A 21,335-nucleotide genomic window follows, 5' to 3' on the forward strand; every position below is an offset into this window, starting at 1 on the left:
TGCATTGTCCTGCTGGAAAAACCAGTCCTCAGTTGGGGAACATTGCCTCAGCAGAAGGAATCAACTGTTTTTCCAGGATAATCTTGTATGTGGCTTGACTCATACGTCCTTTGCAAAGATTAACCTGTCCAATTCCAGCCTTGCTGAAGCATCTCCAGATCATCACCGATCCTCCACCAAATTTCACAGTGGGTGCAAGACACTGTGCCTTGTACGCCTCTCCAAGTCTCCGTCTAATCATTAGACGACCAGGTGTTGGGCAAAGCTGAAATTTAGACTCATCAGAGAAGATTACCTTACTCCAGTCCTCTATGGTCCAATCCTTATGGTCTTTGGCAAACTTCAGCCTGGCTCTCCTTTGCTTCTCACTGATGAAAGGCTTTTTTCTAGCTTTACATGACTTGAGTCTTGCCTCTATGAGCCTGTTATGAATTGTCCTTGCCATGCACTTCACCCCATCTGCCATTCCTTTTGTAGGTCACTTGATGTCATCCTGCAGTTGCTGAGTAACATTCGAATAAGATGACTGTCATCCAGGTCAGTGGAGAGTCGTTTTCGCCCTCTGCCGGTGTGTAGCTTTGTTGTCCCCAATGTCTGCTGCTTGACCTCGTTGTAATGGATTGCCATCTAAGAAATTTTAAGGATAGAGGCAACATGACACTCACTGTATCCCTCTGCTAGTAAAGCCAGAATTGAGCCCTTCTTTTCTTCATTCAAGACAATTGTTTTCAAATCCTTTGGCATGGTTAAAAGTTATTTTTTCATTCAATTAGTTTTGGGACATTACTAGCACTTGTTTTGCCATCCAGCTTGTCCTATTGCAAAAGGATTGTGAACACAACAGCAGATTTTTTATTTTTTTTTATACTTTCCTTCATTAAATAAGTTTTGGTTCAGGTTATCACCTAATCAGAAGCACATTTAGTAGGATGAGGTGTACTCTGGTTGGAATTCAACTGACACTGGAATGGAATGGCTGCCAGACATGTAGAGAAACTATACACACACACACACAAAATATATATATATATATATATATATATATACACACACATACATACACATATTATATACATATACACACACATACACACGGTACAGACCAAAAGTTTGGACACACGTTCTCATTCAAAGAGTTTTCTTTATTTTCATGACAATGAAAATTGAAGATTCACTCTGAAGGCATCAATACAATGAATTAACGCATGTGGAATTGTATAATTAACAAAAAGTGTGAACCAACTGAAAATATGTCTTATATTCTAGATTCTTCAAAGTAGCCACCATTTGCTTTGATTTCTGCTTTGCACACTCTCGGCATTCTCTTGATGAACTTCAAGAGATAATCACCGGAAATGGTCTTCCAACAGTCTTGAAGGAGTTCCCAGAGATGCTTAGCACTTGTTGGCCCATTTGCCTTCACTCTGCGGTCCAGCTCACCCCAAACCATCTCGATTGGGTTTAGGTCTGGTGACTGTGAAGGTCAGATCATTTGGCGTAGCACCCCATCACTCTGCTCCTTGGTCAAATAGCAAGCCTTACACAGCCTGGAGGTGTGTTTGGGGTCATTGTCCTGTTGAATAATAAATTATGCTCCCACTAAATGCAAACCGGATGGAATAGCATGCCATTGCAAGATGCTGTGGTAGCCATGCTGGTTCAGTATGCCTTCAATTTTGAATAAATCCCCAAGTGTCACCAGCAAAGCACCCCCACACCATCACACCTCCTCCTCCATGCTTCACGGTGGGAACCAGGCATGTAGAGTCCATCCGTTCACCTTTTCTGCGTCGCACAAAGACACGGTGTTTGGAACCAAAGTTTCCAAATTTGGACTCATCAGACCAAAGCACAGATTTCCACTTGTGTAATGTCCATTCCTTGTGTTTAGCCCAAACAATTCTCTTCTGCTTGTTGCCTGTCCTTAGCAGTGGTTTCCTAGCAGTTATTTTACCATGAAGGCCTGCTGCACAAAGTCTCCTCTTAGCAGTTGTTGTAGAGATGTGTCTGCTGCTAGAACTCTGTGTGGCATTGACCTGGTCTCTAATCTGAGCTGCTGTTAACCTGCGATTTCTGAGGCTGGTGATTCGGATGAACTTATCCTCCACAGCAGAGGTGACTCTTGGTCTTCCTTTCCTTTGGCTGTCATCATGTGAGCCAGTTTCTTTGTAGCGCTTGATGGTTTTTGCCACTGCACTTGGGGACTCTCTCAAAGTTTTCCCAATTTTTCAGACTGACTGACCTTCATTTCTTAAAGTAATGATGGCCACTCGTTTTTCTTTACTTAGCTGCTTTTTCCTTGCCATAATACAAATTCTAACAGTCTATTCAGTAGGACTATCAGCTGTGTATCCACCTTCTGCACAACACAACTGATGGTCCCAATCCCATTTAGAAGGCAAGAAATTCCACTTATTAAACCTGACAGAGCACACCTGTGAAGTGAAAACCACTTCCGGTGACTACCTCTTGAAGCTCATCAAGAGAATGCCAAGAGTGTGCAAAGCAGTAATCAAAGCAAACGGTGGCTACTTTGAAGAACCTAGAATATAAGACATACAGTATTTTCAGTTGGTTCACACTTTGTTAATTATATAATTCCACATGTGTAAATTCATAGTTTTGATGCTTTCAGAGTGAATCTACAATTTTCATAGTTAGGAAAATAAAGAAAACTCTTTGAATGAGAAGGTGTGTCCAAACCAGGGCTGTGGAGTCGGAGTCGGAGCTCATTTTGGTGGAGTCGGAGTCGGAGTTGGTATAAAATGGACCGACTCCGACTCCTAAAATATATAATAAATTGGGTACAGTAATTCAATGAGGGATGTGCTGAATATTTTTTCATAGGAGTTTGGGAAAGTTATGAAATGTCCTATAAATGGCTGTTATATTCCTGATCTAAGGCTACATTCACACACAACGTTTTTCCTGTGTTTTTTGAGGATACGTTTTTCAGCTGCAAAAGCTGATCATCTTTTTAAAAAACTGCATCACCTGAAAGGTTTTTGAGCTCATAGATAATGTTTTCAATAGCAAAAGCAGATTAGAAATCTGCTCTATATATCCATTTATCCATATCTGTCTATCCATATCGTATCTGTACCAAAAAGAATGAAAACCGGGTAGTACACCAATATATATTCTGTTCTATCTAAACATCTTGATTATTGGATCATAAAAATGATTAAATGTCTGAGGTTCACATTGTACTACAATAAATTTTTCACTTAAATATAAGCAATACGTGTGGGAGTCGGAGTCGGAGTCGGTGTAAGGGAAATTGAGGAGTCGGAGTCGCAGGTTTGGCTTACCGACTCCACAGCCCTGGTCCAAACGTATGGTCTGTACTATATATAGAGAGAGAGAGAGATAGATAGATAGATAGATAGATAGATAGAGAGAGAGAGAGAGAGAGAGTGAGAGTGTGTGTATATATATATATATATATATATATATATATATATATATATATACACACACACCTGGCTTATTACACATGTATATAGCTTTAGACCTGCATGCTTTATATTATTATATATGTATATAGCTTTGTAGATGACATACCTGAAGTGCTTGACATGATCTGCTACTTGGTCAGGTGACGTCATGGACTCCACATGATCAACTATTTTTCTAGTAGCCAAGAGAAAAAAAATAAATATATTCATGTGACATCTAACCCTTCCGGCCACTTTTACCATGAGGCAGGTCTTTGTCAAACGGCTGACCGTCAACTCTCTCAGTCGACTTCTACCCCCCATTCACATGTTCTCAGACATTGTAGGGGAGGAAGCCTCTGCCACACAACTATGGCAGCAGCTTATTTCCCAGAAAATCAAGGTAGTGTGTTGAAAATAACAGGCCTAACAGAGTTAAGAAAGTAAAAAATAAAAAAAACTGCAGTACCCGGTTTAGACCTCAAGTTACCGCCCACAGATTTGCAGCAGCGGAACTCCGTAAAATCTGGTTGCAACAAAGGACTAGACCAGGGGTTGGAATTTGGGCTGCAAGTCTGTTTGCCGACTTCTAGTGTCAGACCCTTCTCAGATCTGATATACTCGGTGTGGGACAATTTGGAGTGGTGTGGGGGGAGGGGGGGCTCCAAACACAGAAGATGGTCAGGCGGTTCTGCCAACTATAATCTCGTGTACGGAGGCCTTTAGTTTATAGCTACAGAAGAAAAAAACATTTATTCTCATGACAAAGGATCTTTCCCACAGAGTATGTACGAAGCATTTACCTATTAATTGTGTCTCCATATGTTGCTCTAATGAGCTGCTGGAGAAGGCTGGTGATTTGTCTTCTTAACCACTGATTTCTCTCCTTCAGGTCAAAGACTTCATCCATGAGCAAAAGCATTACACGGAGAGGGATATTGTCATCAACCTAACAGGACGAGATTTATGGGATTTCTCAGTTAAGACATTCAATTACGACTGTCGATAGCAAGTCATCTTATACAAGAAATTACAGGTACAACATAGCTTCATTTAGTCCAATTAACCAATAGAAACTTTCCACAATCTTTAATTTACTTATCCCCCTTTTTTTTTTTCTTAAATGCGGCAATAACCATGATGGATTGCGGTATGTGACGCCCTATTCTAGTGATCTCTGGTGTACAACAATAGGAACATTTTAGAGAAGACACGTTATAAAACAAGTTACATGAAATATTTGGAAAAACACCAAACTGAAAGATCTCTGGGAATTCGGCAGTGTACACAGTAGGCAACAAGTACAGAAAAGATGGGAACTCTGAGCACGATGTGACGCACCTGACCCTTTTACAGCCATGACGAAGCAATCCAAAGTACTTAATACAAAGGCATTTATCAATGTGCTGGTAACACAGGGATGTTTAGGAAGACACACTGGAATGCTTTCATGTGACATATAAAAATTCACAGAGGAGGACAGGTGCAGATTTATGACGATGACCTATACCCATATAATTACCAATAATCTTTGGGCTGTAAGTTCAAGGCAAAGATAAAAGATTTCCTATCCCAAGTGGAGAACCTTCAAGGTTGTTTTATCCGTTATACATCTTTAGCAGCCTGGACTTCTGGAGGCACACACTATATTTTCTAAAGTTGCAAGCTAGGAATAAATGGTGGAGGCAAATCCCAAGTGTCGGTAATCTTACCAGTCAGCCAACGTCAATTATCTTTATGCAATATAATGTGAATATTGGACTCAACAAAAACATCTGGAGGATTAAAACTACAAGTGACCACAAGAGAACTGATCAAACATACGGCCGAAAATGTTAATCCACGCTATAGGGAACTTGTCAGATTGTCAAAAGTTTTTACATGATTTTAACCTGCTTCCAATGCACTTCCAGCCTAATTTTTTTCATGACTGGCACATTAAATGTACACAAATAGAAGTACATTTCTTATTGGGCACCATGCATCTATACAGCCATACCAATGCTTCCATATGTGTATAAAAACAAAAAACAAAAGGAGGCTGAAAGGTTCCCTTTAAAGACTAGAAGAATAATGACTAGGGGGTTTGTTACCATACATTATATGCCATCCCACAACATAATCCCAGGAGTAGAAATGGCAAGTTATTTCCTCGTCACAGTCTTCATGGTATTGCCCATGAGGTCTCCAGACCAATCTCCAGTTATCAATGCACCCAAGACAAAAGAAGGACTCATGCCACACTAGGTCTTCACTACAGAACTTCACACCTGGCCTCCTCCCGTAATTACTGCATGGTGTAATCTGCATTGCAGAACATTCCTCAGATAACCATTACCTCATTTACAGCAGCCAAGCCGTACAAGTGTGGAAACTTCTGAGCGTGGCACTCATACTTGATTCTGACAAAATATGAGATGTTTTGAAAATTCTGATTTCATTTTCTCATCATTTCCATATCATTAACATGTATATTCATTCTGCGATTTACATAACTGACTTTTCCTTCTTGGAAGGACCAATTTCAATATTGCGGAGTATTAAAATATACCCTACAGCAACTAATTCCACTGTACATGTTCTAAGTGACTAGGTGCTCACATTGTCATCCAGCTGTGCTGACACTCGGCAATGTTCAGGATCGGACTCAGGCTTTGGTACGAGGATTGGAGCCTTAATGGAAGAAGAAATAAATTAAAAGAAAAAAAAAAAATTATCCAGAATTGCAATTTTTACAGTTTCCTTTGCCCTTAGATAGTATGCTTCACCTATGACGGTATGTTCCCACGATCCGGTAGTAGCAGCGCATGTTCACTGTGTCCAAAGCGCTGCCTTCTATTGAATGCAGGCGACTCCGCATGTGATCACTGAACCGTGCGGATTCACCGCGTCCAACACATTCTATTGATGTCATTTCTCTTGCAGAGACTGGCGTCTCCGTACGATGATTCAACATGCTGCGGTCTGGAGACACGCGCCACACTTCCATCTCTGCGGGTGATGCGCAGGGGTCTGTGGACGCATAGTGGACATTGGATTTCTTGAAATCCCATCCACTATGCTGTAACATCTGGCCTCTGTGGGTTTGACGCTGCACAAATACGGATAATCAAACCCGCAGCAATTCCTGATCGTGGGCACGCAGCCTTAAGGAGTGACTGAAAATACATGAATGACGACAAATTTCTGTAAATTTGGCTGTAACATTGTCTGTAATACGGACACATGACTAGATGGGCAAGGGCGCGTATAGAATGCTTTAGCATTTCGTTAATACAATGGAGTTGAAATTTTATTTTTTGATTATGGTAATATTTTGAAGTTGCATATTTTTTAACCATCCCAAGTACTGTTTTTGTATTTATCATTAGCATTAAAAAAAAAAAAAAACAGATTAAAAGACCATAAAAAAGGATTAATCATCTTTATCTACTAATATGTATTATTTTTTTTTATATGACAATTCTTATCAAAATGGATAATTGACTGAGAGTCCCATAAACAAACCAATTAATATTAACTATTTAGCACACCATCTGGCGCTGCAGGATTGGCTAGGGGGATATATGAAAAAAGTTATAATATACAAGAGACAAAAAATGTAAACAATTTTCTATATCCAAATATATATTTTTTATCTTTCTCCCTATAGCGAACCTGCAGTGCCAGGGCCAAGTTAATGATGTGCTAGATCGTTTAGATCAATAGCCTTGTGCACAGGACAATTAGCTATTTATCCATTTCTGATCGGAACTGTTACATTTTGGACAACTTTAGGACTGATTATAAAATAAGAAGGAAGGCTGAAACTATCAGAACATGAACATCAATAATAAAAGCATGTGCATGAATCGCTCGCCCCTCACACGGCATCTGTCTGGAGTGTTCTTGTCGTATATGATATAATTTTACAACAACCAAAGAAGGAACAGACCTTAAAAAGAGATTGCTTTAGATCTTGTCCGATTTTTTCTGACATTTTGCCCACGTTGTCAGACATCTTATTCATCCCTTCAGCTAAGCTGTCTGGAATGGATTTCACGGCATTGGAGACATTTCTCATTGAATTGCGCAGTGGATTTACAATTGTATCCATCTACAAGGGAAAATATAGGAAGCCAACATTAGTGGTAAAAACTTTGCTGCTGTCAATTCACCTGGAATTGGTGTAGACAGAACGCATGAATATTAAAGGGCCACTGTACCATGGAGATGGTGATGCCAGGCTTCTAAAAGAAAAATATCTTCAAAGAATTAAAAAAAAATTATTATATATAATATTATATTATTTTAAAAAAAGCAGCGAGCCCTAATTTTTAATGTTAATATTTTGGGGTGCATATGAATATTTGATCACCTCCCCGTCTATCATGGTAACCCACAGGTACTCTGGGATCGAGTGCTGGATGATGGTGAGAAAACTTAGTCCCAATTGATAGTGGCGTCTAGGTGGTCACCCACAAGTGATGGGTTGCTGCCGAGTGCTGGCTGTCTAGCACAGCCAGCACCTGCTGTGTATACTGCGGGCTCAGTTCGGCTCTACACATGCGCACCTGACATCTGCCATACATGTACAGAAAGGGGGTTAACCATTACAATAGAATTACAGCTCAGTCATTTATTGATGTCCTCAGCAGTATTTTCTTTGCCTACTACAAATCTCAAACACATTTAGACCCATTAGCAAAGTTGTATAAGGTAAATTACAGATACTCTCTAACTAAACCACAATTCAGTACAATTTCAGTCAGAGCAAGTGTCAACCCTTCTAAAGAACAGCTCTCCAGAGAAGATATCCTTTCCAGATGCCGCAGAATTGCTGCCATTTCACATCAGGACCAAAGCAACTAAAGAGGTTGTCTACTACTTGGACGACCCCTCCATAAATGCATCGGTGCCTTACATACACTGTGTTCCAAATTATTATGCAAAAAGAGTGTAGGAGTGATAAGGTTAGAATTTTTTTGTTTGCCATTTAAACTCATTGATGGTGATGTGTGTCAGGGCTCTTTATAACACTGAAAGCAATTGCAGATACCTGTGCAGATTAGTTTGGCAGGTGTGTCCAAATAAAGGCAAGACTACTTAAGAAGGCTGTTCCACATTATTAAGCAGCCTACATTTTTTGCCAAAATGGGAAAGAAAAAGGATGTGTCGGCTGCTGAGAAGCAACAAATTGTGGAGTATTTAGGTCAAAGCATGACTACAATCAACATTGCCAAGACACTTCATCGTGATCATCGCACAATCAAGAAGTATGTAGCTGATTCCCAGCACACACGTGTGCGTGCTGATAAGGAAAGATTGAGGACTCTTTCCAACAGGCAATTGCGTCAGGTTAAAAGAGCAGCTGCAAAAATGCCTTGTCATAGCAGCAGACAAGTTTTTGAAGCTGCTGGTGCCTCCAACGTCCCCCGAACAAGATGCAGGGTCCTTCAGAGGTTTGCAGCTGTGCGTAAGCCATCCTGTCGACCACCTCTATCCACTGCACACAAGCAGAAACGGCTCCAGTGGGCCAAACTGTTTTGTTCACCGATGAGTGCCGTGCAACGCTCGATGGTCCAGATGGATGGAGTGGAGGATGGCTGGTTGATGGACACCCCATGAAAACACGGCTAAGGCGCCAACAAGGAAGAGGTGGAGTAATGTTTTGGGCTGGAAACATGGGGAGAGAGATTGTCGGCCCCTTTAGGATCCCTGAAGGGGTAAAGATGAACTCCATAATCTATGTGGAGTTTCTAAAACAGCACTTCCTGCCATGGTTCAAGAGGAAGAACCGTGCTTTCCGCAGCAAGATCATTTTCATGCATGATAATGCACCGTCTCATGCTGCAAATAACACAGCTGCATTTCTGGCTGCTATGGGCATAAAAGAGGACAAACTGATGGTGTGGCCACCATCTTCCCCTGACCTCAACCCCATTGAGAACATCTGGAGCATCATCAAAAAGGAGTGTCTATGATGGCGGGAGGCAGTTCACATCTAAGCAACAGCTCTGGGAGGGTATTCTGTCCACATGCAAAACAATTGAAGCACAAACCATCCAAAAACTGACAAATTCAATGGACGAGAGAGTTTAGAAGCTTCTTTCGAACAAGGGGTCCTATGTGCAAATGTAACATCACCTAGAATAAAGTTTTGACTTGAAAACTGTTTGATTTCATTTTGTAATAAGCTGATAATGCTTATAATTTCACAATTGACCATTTTTTTGCTCAAAATAAAAAGGTTGAAAACTCTGCTGTGCATAATAATTTGGAACATGCATTTTGAGTGTTTCTTATTTTTAAAAATATACTGTTTTCATAGGCAGTTTGTTCAAAAACATTGCAATTATACTAGAATGTTAGATGACTGGAAAATAACAATGACTGCAATTCATATAGGTAATTTAGAGAAAATATGAGGAAATATTTTTTGCATAATAATTTGGAACACAGTGTAAAAAGAAAACCCCACAAACTCACCCCCCACAACTGCGCCATTCCAACCTTGTCAGCACTGACTCTAGCTATATTATATATATACTAGATTATGGCCCGATGCTATCGCATCGGGAGGATGCGATAACATGGCAAGAGGTGTGATGCTAACCCTCAACACACACACTCCTCTCACCTTTCACCATCTCCACTCACTCTTTCACTCCACATACGACCCCTTCTCTCACTCCGTCTCTCATACTCACTCCGTCATCGCCGCTGCTCCACGATCCCCGACATCTTCTTCCGCCGGCGCCATCCTGGATCCAGACGTTGTCCACGCCGGCGACATGTTCTTGCGGCGACGCCATCTTGAGTATCGTGAAATCCCGCGATAGTCAAGATAGCGTCGCCGGAAGAACATGTCGCCGGCGTGGACGACGTCGGGATCCAAAATGGCGTCGGCGAAATCTCGCGAGGAGCAAGGCAGCAGTACTTATGACGGTAGAGGCAAATTGATCCTGTAATTAGACACCGGCAGAGGAGCAAGGCAGCAGTAGTTATGGCGGTAGAGGCAAATTGGCCCTGTAAATTAGACACCGGCAGAGGAGCAAGGCAGCAGTAGTTATGGCAGTAGAAGCAAATTGGCCCTGTAATTAGACACCGGCAGAGGAGCAAGGCAGCAGTAGTTATGGCGGTAGAGGCAAATTGGCCCTGTAATTAGACACCGGCAGAGGAGCAAGGCAGCAGTAGTTATGGCGGTAGAGGCAAATTGGCCCTGTAATTAGACACCGGCAGAGGAGCAAGGCAGCAGTAGTTATGGCGGTAGAGGCAAATTAGCCCTGTAATTAGACACCGGCAGAGGAGCAAGGCAGCAGTAGTTATGGCGGTAGAGGCAAATTGGCCCTGTAAATTAGACACCGGCAGAGGAGCAAGGCAGCAGTAGTTATGGCAGTAGAAGCAAATTGGCCCTGTAATTAGACACCGGCAGAGGAGCAAGGCAGCAGTAGTTATGGCGGTAGAGGCAAATTGGCCCTGTAATTAGACACCGGCAGAGGAGCAAGGCAGCAGTAGTTATGGCGGTAGAGGCAAATTGGCCCTGTAATTAGACACCGGCAGAGGAGCAAGGCAGCAGTAGTTATGGCGGTAGAGGCAAATTAGCCCTGTAATTAGACACCGGCAGAGGAGCAAGGCAGCAGTAGTTATGGCGGTATAGGCAAATTGGCCCTGTAATTAGACACCGGCAGAGGAGCAAGGCAGCAGTAGTTATGGCGGTAGAGGCAAATTAGCCCTGTAATTAGACACCGGCAGAGGAGCATGGCAGCAGTAGTTATGGCGGTAGAGGCAAATTAGCCCTGTAATTAGACACCGGCAGAGGAGCAAGGCAGCAGTAGTTATGGCGGTAGAGGCAAATTGGCCCTGTAATTAGACACCGGCAGAGGACAAAGGCAGCAGTAGTTATGGCGGTATAGGCAAATTGGTCCTGTAATTAGACACCGGCAGAGGAGCAAGGCAGCAGTAGTTATTGCGGTACAGGCAAATTGGTCCAGTAATTAGACACCGGCAGTAAACAGGCATAGGACCAAGGCAGCAGTAGTTATGGTGGTACAGGCAATGCCAAGCGTCCGCACAGCAAGTCGGCGTGAGGTAAATGACGCAATTTCACGAATGCAAGATGGCGTCGGCGAAATCTCGCGAGATTTCGCCGTCGTTAACACCTCTTGCCATGTTAACCCTCAACACACCACACCGCCTCAACACACACTCCTCTCACCTTTCACCTCCACTCATGTCCACTCACTCTTTCACTCCACATACGTTCCTTTCTCTCACTCCGTTTCTCATACTCACACAGTCATCGTCGCTGCCCCGACATCTTCCTCCGCCGCCGCGATCCAGGATCCAGACGTTCTCCAGGCCGCCGACATGTTCTTGCGGGACGCCATCTTGGATTTCGTGAAATCCCGCGATATTCAAGATAGCGTCGCCGCAACAACATGTCGCTGGTGTGGACGACATCGGGATCCAAAAAGATGGCGTCGAGGAAATCTCGCGAGATTACGCCGACGCCATTTTGGATCCCGATGTCGCCCACGCCAGCGACATATTCTTGCGGGACGCCATCTTGGATGTCGTGAAGTCCCGCGATATTCAAGATGGCGTCGCCGCAACATGTCGCTGGCATGGGCGACATCGGGATCCAAAATGACGTCGGCGTAATCTCGCGAGATTTCGCCGACGCCATCTTTTTGGATCCCGATGTCGTCCACGCCAGCGACATATTGTTGCGGCGACGCCATCTTGAATCTCGCGGGATTTCACGACATCCAAGATGGCGTCCCGCAAGAACATGTCGGCGGCCTGGAGAACGTCTGGATCCTGGATCGCGGCGGCGGAGGAAGATGTCGGGGCAGCGACCATGACGGTGTGAGTATGAGAAACGGAGTGAGAGAAAGGAACGTATGTGGAGTGAAAGAGTGAGTGGACATGAGTGGAGGTGAAAGGTGAGAGGAGTGTGTGTTGAGGGTTAACATGTGCGTGTGTGTGTGGTGACGTCACCGGTTACAACTGGACGGAAGTTGTTACAACCGGAAGCTGGTTAGGGCATTTATTATTATAGATTTTTATGCATGCTTACATTAACAATTTTTAATAATTTAAATATTTTAAAAATCAGATTTTTTTGTTCTGTAAATACAAACCTTACGTGCAAAGTCACCCTTCCCTTTATTGTAGGCTTTGTTCTCAAGAAAGTCAAATACACAAGGTGCGAGGGCAGGACAAGCCTTCAGTAACTCCGGGCTTAGTAATAACTATGAGGAATTACAAAAACACACAAATGATAAACCTTTCAAAAGAACAGAAATATTAAAAATAGACACCTTCCCCAATAAATGCCATATATCACTGACTCCTGGTTATAGCCACGTATGACTGACCATAAATCGCCATGGCATATGGTATATTACTGCCATAAAATAGAAGACTCCTTACCTGTAAATACGCGTTCAAATCATTTTTTCTTTTTTCCAAAAATTCCTTATCCATGTTGTTGAAAGTTTTCTTCCCTGGCAGCTTGAGGACACTGGCGAGATTTTCAAACTGAAAAAGGGCATCCGAAAAAAAAAAAAGAAAAAAAGAAAAACAGATGACAGATTAAAGTACTCCAATGCACAGGTGGACACTTGCTGCGTTTATGGCCAATAAAACAAAACAACTGCCCTAATGTTTTGTGACTAAGGATATGTTGAAGGTCATCATATGATCTGTTACTGAAAGATACAAGGACACGAGACATATGCCAATAAATATGTATGTAGAAGAACGTGCATGGCTGAGAAGTCCAGCCTAAATAGGCAACGGAGTGACAATAAGATGAACTTCTTCCTGATTAGCGCCAATAACCACCCTCTTTGGATGGCCTTAAAAGGGGTATTCCTCTCTTGTATGTTCTCCCTGTGTTTGTGTGGGTTTCCTCCGGGTTCTCTGGTACCCCCCCACACTCCAGAGACATAGTGATAGGGGATGTAGATTGTGAGCCCCGATGGGGACTGTGATGATGTCTATAAAGTGCTGAAAAACCATGTGAGTGCTACATAAGCAAGCACAATAAAAACCTTCATACCCCACGGTAAAAACATACATATAACGTGTATGCTACTGTAGTCACTGCGCTGTTCAGAGTGGAAACCCATGACAACGGGTAAAATATTTCACGTGGTAGGTTACAAGGTAATCGAGATAAAGTGTTAGGCTGATATTATACACTGCAGAACAAGTATTGAATTCAGTGGGTGGGAAACGCTGCTAAGCCTTGAGATCAGGAGTTTATGGACAGCTGGAAGGAGGATCTGTGTTCACATTGCCTCATCTACTATAACAATGGATCTGGAGAGGTCAGTTCAGGTTCAGAATACGTTTCTTAAGACTTGCCACTTAAGTCACTTCATTTTCTGCATGAAAGTCCAGCCTTGTGAGCAGGATAGAATACGTAAATGTCCCAAACAAGTTAAAACTTTTTCTTATAACTTCTCAGTCTGTGAGAATTCTAAACTCAATTATTGACTGGGATTTTATAACATCTGAAAACTAAACTGCTGAACACAATCCATCCCAACCAATCCATTACATACATGATGGAGATGTAATAAAGAGATGGGGCTATTCAGAAACTGACAGTCACATCCAAACATAGACTAGGTGTCTACAGGTTAGCCAACTCGCCAACTCATATACAATCAAATAAATAAAAAGGCAGCGCCATAGCTTGCAAACATGAAATATGAAAGTTGAACTGCATACCTGCATTAGAAATATGAAAAATTGAGAATGCTGGCAGTGTTAGGTCCTGGAAAATGAGAATCGCCCATGGCTTCCAGGTACACATGACTTGGCCAATTTATGCGCTAAGCATTCTTAATTTTTCATATTTCTAATGCAGTTAATGCAGTACGACTTTCATATTTCATGTTTGCAAGCTATGGTGCTAGAGTGCTGCCTTATTTGTTTCATTTTAGAACTCAATGAGACATTATTAACCACCAAAAAAAACATTTCCTTAATTCAGTCTTATTAGAAAACTAAATGGTCAATAGAACAGACTTCTTCTAAATTTTGCAAAATCTGGCCCGGATAGACAAAATTACTTTTCACTTACACTAAACTTCTTATTGCTTTACACTTTCTGGAGATTTAGGGCTACATTCATTTGTAGCAGTTGTATAGACATCTACTGGATGGACTTCTACTTTTCTTTCTACATTCGAAATCTGTACAAGTTACTTGTCATAATTGCAGCGACATGCGCAGCATGCCGTCCCCATAGCCTTCCCATTTCACACAAACATCCCCTACACATGGGGAAAAAAAACAAAAAAAAAAAAACACCACATACCTACCCTCAGTCCCGTTACCCTGCACTCTGCCTCCGGTGCACTGACTCTCCGCTATACACAGCCGATGCGATGAAATGACATCACAGCATCAGCTGTTTCACATGCTGATTGATGGAGGAAGTGACCGGAGGCTCCTCCTCCACCAATACAGTCAACACCTATGGAGACAATGGAGACAGCGAGCGGGCGGGCACGGTGCAGATCATGGGCCTCTGGGTTTCAGCCCATGGCTGTCTCGGTCTGCAAGCCAGACTGAGACAGCCGGATGTGGCCCGCGGGCCGCGCTTTGCCAAGGTCTGCTGTAGAGCATTTATCCAAATCCTTTTAAGATGGCTACCATTATAATAAATGTACTAAAAAGAGAATAGAGGAAAATCTACAACCCAAAATTAAGAACTGTCCAGGATTTATAAAGATTAACAATATTGAAGGATGCTACGAAAGAGCCTCAAAGATGTTTTCCCATGAACAAAGTACATTTTAATCAATAGATCTTGGAATAATTACAAGCTCCCCAATTGGAGGTGTTAAAAAGAATGTTCCTGTGCTGAGATAATCTTATAAATGTGCCACTGCTGTGTACTGTATAATGGCTCTGTGACCCTGCAAGAACAGGTCGGATATACCACAGCTCCTGGGAAGGGGTGGAAGCAAAAGAGAAGAAACAGACAGAACTGTACAAGATTGCAGCGGATTATTTCTGCAAGGTAAAATATCTCAATGCCTGCTCCCTTAGTGACACAGACAATTTTTTTAAGTCTGACCAGTGTCAATTTACGTGTTTATAACTCTGGAATGCTTCAACATATCCCAATGATTTTGAGACTGTTTTTTTGTGACATATTGTATTTTATGATAATGGTAAACTTACGTCGATATTTTCTGCATTTACTTATAAAAATATCAGAAATTTTACAAAAATGTCAAAAAAATTTGCAATTTTGAAATTTGATTGATTATCCCTTTAATCCAGATAGTCATGCCACACAAAAACATTAACAAACAACATTTCCCCCTCATGTCTGCTTTACATCAGCACCATTTGTAAAATGTTCTATTTTGTTAGAATTTTAGGTTTAAAAATGTACCAGGACTTTTTCATTTCTCCAAGAAAATTTACAAAACTTACTTTTTTTTAAGGGACCTATTAAGTTTTGAAATGACTGAGGGTCCTATATATTGGAAAACCTCAAAAGTGCCACCATTTTAAAATCCGCACCCCTCAATATATTCAAAATTGCTGTCAGCTAGTTTATTAACCCTTCAGGTGCTTTTCAGGAATTAATGCAAAGTGGCATAACGGAAATTGAGAAATTTTTAGCACCTAAATGTTTCTAACTTCTGAACAGGCCGCTATAGCAGGAAGACTTTAAGGCCGCTATTTGGCCATGATCTGCAATAGCAAACATCAGGACCACACACTATCAAGATTTCAGGGTGCCGGTGGGGTTAAAAAGGGAGCCCCTGCACACTGTTAACCATCTAGATGCTGTAGTCATTACTGACAGCAGCATTTAAGGGGCTAAACAGCTATAGTCGGTACCAACACAGATTGCGGCTGATGCAGAAAGTTGTCAGCTATGGTGGACAGCGGACAGTTGCTGATTATCCTTGGGGGGGGATGCTTGTCTCTTATATCGCAGGTCAGTAAAAAGACGTATTGGTGGCCATTAAGGGGATAAATAATGTTTTGCCTCAAAGAAAGAATCCGCTGCGATCCTGTCCTGTCTGTAACCTCTCTTTCGCAAACTTGGGAGAACTGTCCATCAACTAGCGCAGACTGGTCTCGTCTCTCCCTATAGTTCCCGGCCTATTTTTCAGACAAGCGTTTTAGAGAAACACACACTTTGCTGCACTCGTGCAGACTGGCTCCAGCTCGTTCTGCCTGTGGTTTGGGGAGCATGGAACAAATTACAGGTTCCTTTTAACTTTGAACAAACTACAGAAGACGGGATAAGCAGAAATCATCATCATGGTGACTCCTTACTTCAAATTCACAAGTTACAATTACTATACATGTGAACCATTTATAAGCATTTTTTGGTGGTACAAAGAAATGCTTACAGCTGTCTCCGCTCAGACCCCACAGAGCCCTACGCTGTCACCCAAAGCCTATGCACTCAATTCCCAAGCTTAGGTTTTCCACCCTAAGCCCTGTGACCAATCCAACAAATGATCTGAGCCACTGTTCCACAGCCATTCTTCTGCGCCTCTCAGCATTAGTCCAGAAATGATCTGGTTACTACATAAATAGGATTGAGCTTCAGTGCTGAGCTGCGGGGCGCAAAACAGCGAGAGAATAAGGCAGCAATATCAGCCACAGCAGAGAGAGACTTGTGCACAATGTCCACTGATATTAACACATCACTTACTTGATACGATCAAAAATGAATGTGATAAACTAAACACTAACTGAAATGATTACAACACAAAACCTGTTCTACAGTATGAGAGCACAACTCCTCAAGTCTCCTAGTGCTGCAATAGCCATGCTGGAGCGTCTGCCGCACACACATCACTTGTGCCAGGGAGAAACACCACAATTATAAAACCCATCGCAAAATCCCCCTCCACAAGTTTCACTGGTAAATCGGCTTCATCAGGGGGTAACATTACCGTGATGGTTGGTCATGACATCACTAGCTTAAAGTAGTATTCTCATTATACTAAATTCACAAAATGGTAAAAAGCGTGTAACATCAAGCAACTTTGCAATTTACTCATTAAAAATTCTCTGTGAAAGGAGGAAAATTTACAGTTTATGGTTTACTACTTGTTGATAAGGCTACCAGAAGTGGTCGGTCTCCTAGGCAAGGAGCACAGCGCTCGAGATGGTAAGCGCTGCTCTGAAGCTGGTTGGATTGCTGAATCCGGACAGTTTTGGTGTCCGTGCACTTCTCTTATGCTTCTGAAGAAATGCTGCCTCTGATGCAGATTGTTAATCAGGACCATTCCCTCCCCACTCACCAACAATCATGAAGCAGAGACTGGCCAGTAGTGTTGCACCCTTGAAGTCTGAACACGAGACAATCCCTTAGGTTTGCCAACTGCTCGCACGCTACTTGCCAGCCGCTCGCACGCTCTCCTTTTGCCAGCCGCTCACACGCTCTCCATTGGCCAGCCGCTCGCTCTCCATTGGCCAGCCGCCTGCACGCTCTGTTTTCCAGCCACTCGCAATGCTTTATTTGCCAGCCAGCCGCCTGCACGATGTTAGCCAGCCGCCTGCACGATGTTAGCCAGCCGCCTGCACGATGTTAGCCAGCCGCCTGCACGATGTTAGCCAGCCGCCTGCACGATGTTAGCCAGCCGCCTGCACGATGTTAGCCAGCCGCCTGCACGATGTTAGCCAGCCGCCTGCACGATGTTAGCCAGCCGCCTGCACGATGTTAGCCAGCCGCCTGCACGATGTTAGCCAGCCGCCTGCACGATGTTAGCCAGCCGCCTGCACGATGTTAGCCAGCCGCCTGCACGATGTTAGCCAGCCGCCTGCACGATGTTAGCCAGCCGCCTGCACGATGTTAGCCAGCCGCCTGCACGATGTTAGCCAGCCGCCTGCACGATGTTAGCCAGCCGCCTGCACGATGTTAGCCAGCCGCCTGCACGATGTTAGCCAGCCGCCTGCACGATGTTAGCCAGCCGCCTGCACGATGTTAGCCAGCCGCCTGCACGATGTTTGCCAGCCGCCTGCACGATGTTAGCCAGCCGCCTGCACGATGTTTGCCAGCCGCCTGCACGATGTTTGCCAGCCGCCTGCACGATGTTTGCCAGCCGCCTGCACGATGTTTGCCAGCCGCCTGCACGATGTTTGCCAGCCGCCTGCACGATGTTTGCCAGCCGCCTGCACGATGTTTGCCAGCCGCCTGCACGATGTTTGCCAGCCGCCTGCACGATGTTTGCCAGCCGCCTGCACGATGTTTGCCAGCCGCCTGCACGATGTTTGCCAGCCGCCTGCACGATGTTTGCCAGCCGCCTGCACGCTCTCCATTTGCCAGCCGCCTGCACGCTCTCCATTTGCCAGCCGCCTGCACGCTCTCCATTTGCCAGCCGCCTGCACGCTCTCTATTTGCCAGCCGCCTGCACGCTCTCTATTTGCCAGCCGCCTGCACGCTCTCTATTTGCCAGCCGCCTGCACGCTCTCTATTTGCCAGCCGCCTGCACGCTCTCTATTTGCCAGCCGCCGGCACGCTCTCTATTTGCCAGCCGCTGGCACGCTCTCTATTTGCCAGCCGCTGGCACGCTCTCTATTTGCCAGCCGCCTGCACGCTCTCTATTTGCCAGCCGCCTGCACGCTCTCTATTTGCCAGCCGCCTGCACGCTCTCTATTTGCCAGCCGCCTGCACGCTCTCTATTTGCCAGCCGCCTGCACGCTCTCTATTTGCCAGCCGCCGGCACGCTCTCTATTTGCCAGCCGCCGGCACGCTCTCTATTTGCCAGCCGCTGGCACGCTCTCTATTTGCCAGCCGCTGGCACGCTCTCTATTTGCCAGCCGCTGGCACGCTCTCTATTTGCCAGCCGCTGGCACGCTCTCTATTTGCCAGCCGCTGGCACGCTCTCTATTTGCCAGCCGCTGGCACGCTCTCTATTTGCCAGCCGCTGGCACGCTCTCTATTTGCTCTGGAGAGGGACTCTGCAGTTTCTTTAGCAAAACAGACTCCATGTCAGTAGACTCTCTTATATATCCAGTCAATATGCCATAACTATTTGTAGTGTGAAAACCCTTTACACAAACTATTCCTATATGGCAAATATTGAATAGTGTTAGAATGTGCATGGTCCCCTATAAATGACATTTAAATGCCTAATCCCATACCTGTTCAGTGATCCGCATGTGGAAGTCATGGAAGTCACTGTAACGGCGATAGGTTTTCCATATTTCTTCAAGGCCATCTAAGCCTCGCCGCTGGACAGTGATGGCGTACAGTGCATAGGTTTTCCCATGTTCATTACAAACTCCTGCCACAGCATATGGGTCACAGTCAACATGAACTGGTAGTATACAATGTACAGGGACAAGTGCACATACAAAGAGGGATAGAAGAAAGAGCATGAAATAGCGGGTGGAATGACCAGAAAACAAGCAAAATAAATGAAATCAGACAACAGTATGTTCCTAGTGTGTCTATTATCCAATGTGAATTGAGCCTAAGTGTACTGAAGAACGTGGGAGACCTTCCCATGGATATATACAGGGTTAATAAAGTGCGGAGGCTAAACATCCCAGAGAATATGCAATTTCCAGCATGTCGGGTGAACACTGGGAATGGTTCCCGTCTCGGGGGTCTGACACCCCATTTGGCGGAATGATTACATGAGCTGTAGCAGAACTTATCCTATTAGATCTGATCATGCACATTACATAGGAATGCAATAAATACATTAAGATCTTTACTAGTGGAAGGGGCATTTTTTAAAATTTTTTTAAAGAATTTGCTGTAAGACATTTCAAGAATGTTTTGGCGCGTCATCGGCTCAGACAGAACACACATACTTCACGTCAAGCTGCTGCTATCAACTTTCATGTGGAATTTGACTCGCCTATTAGAAGATTTAGAACGCAAGAAAACATTTAGCAATGTCAAGTGATCATAAAATCCCGGGATTTTGGCAGGACTGATGCTGGGGAATACCGGGCGAGACACTGAATAAAATATGTACGCCAAGTATCTTCAGCATTTCCCGCTTTTCTTCAGGGTAAAGTAATGGGGTCAGCTGAGGAGTATGTACCCCTGTGCAGTCAGAGGTAGCCACACAATAACAGATGTAGATACAATAACAGGATGAGGCTTCTAACAGAACTAGACTTTTGGAAAGTAATCGGAGGACAATATGAGGTAGGGGTTAAAACTCTGAACATAACGATGTGTCCCGTGTCCGGCTGTGTGCTGCCGTTTACTCACGCTGAAGCTTTAATCAGCTGGCGATCATCACTGATGTCACTAGCTGGCCGCGTGCTTACAAGTGTGACTCCGCCCCCCTGTGATAAGTAGCTCACTGTCTATAGCTATGTACACAGAGCCTGGTCAGTGCGGGGGCAGCTTTCTCAGCTCTGCTGCATTACCAAACATAAAAGCTCTGATTGTGTCAGAACGGCTGCACACAGTAATCTAAGTGATACATCATTGGATTCAGGGTCTCTCTACCAATTATACTGCTCTCAGATAACAAATACCTGCTTCCCTTTCAAAATCAATGTACCCAGGACATTCACTTAAAGGCATAGGGTGTGAATTGTGCTAATCTTATGTCGGAGGGCCCATTTACATGAACCAATTATGGCTGGAAATAAAACCGCTATTTGGCTACAGGCAAGGTGATCTGTTTAGACAGGCAGTAAGCTAGTCAGACAGTAAGGTTCCTGGCAGCTTCTACCAGCCGGATGCCCTGGATCGACAGGCATCTCCCTTTACGAGCACGTAGGCCGAGACCTGTCACTCCAGGGCAGTGGGTGGGGAGAAGCTGATGGGGACCCACCTGACCAAATAGTCTCTAGCACAGCTTGGTCCATGGCTATTCAAGTATGTTTTTTCTCTGAAATGTTCAGATTTTCAGAGTCAAACATACCTGGCTGACATTAAGCCAG

General features: G+C 43.9%; 1 protein-coding gene across 2 annotated transcripts in view; it reads right to left on the minus strand.

Annotated features, from left to right (window-relative positions):
• SNX13 (sorting nexin 13) overlaps positions 1-21,335 on the minus strand; it is a 140,084-nt gene that overhangs the window by 11,521 nt on the left and 107,228 nt on the right. Inside the window, exons 18-24 of one of the 2 annotated variants that reach the window (XM_073581437.1) lie at positions 19,566-19,741; positions 12,855-12,962; positions 12,563-12,673; positions 7,372-7,533; positions 6,039-6,110; positions 4,241-4,386; positions 3,565-3,633 (exon numbers count right to left, since the gene is read on the minus strand). In XM_073581437.1, coding sequence (XP_073437538.1) covers positions 3,565-3,633; positions 4,241-4,386; positions 6,039-6,110; positions 7,372-7,533; positions 12,563-12,673; positions 12,855-12,962; positions 19,566-19,741 — 844 coding nt within the window. The remainder of the gene's footprint in view (positions 1-3,564; positions 3,634-4,240; positions 4,387-6,038; positions 6,111-7,371; positions 7,534-12,562; positions 12,674-12,854; positions 12,963-19,565; positions 19,742-21,335) is intronic. The other variant, XM_073581438.1, reaches the window with a different exon arrangement.

Source organism: Dendrobates tinctorius, unplaced genomic scaffold (assembly GCF_039654945.1).
Source record: "Dendrobates tinctorius isolate UK_male_01 unplaced genomic scaffold, ASM3965494v1 ptg000070l, whole genome shotgun sequence".
NCBI lineage: Eukaryota > Metazoa > Chordata > Amphibia > Anura > Dendrobatidae > Dendrobates > Dendrobates tinctorius.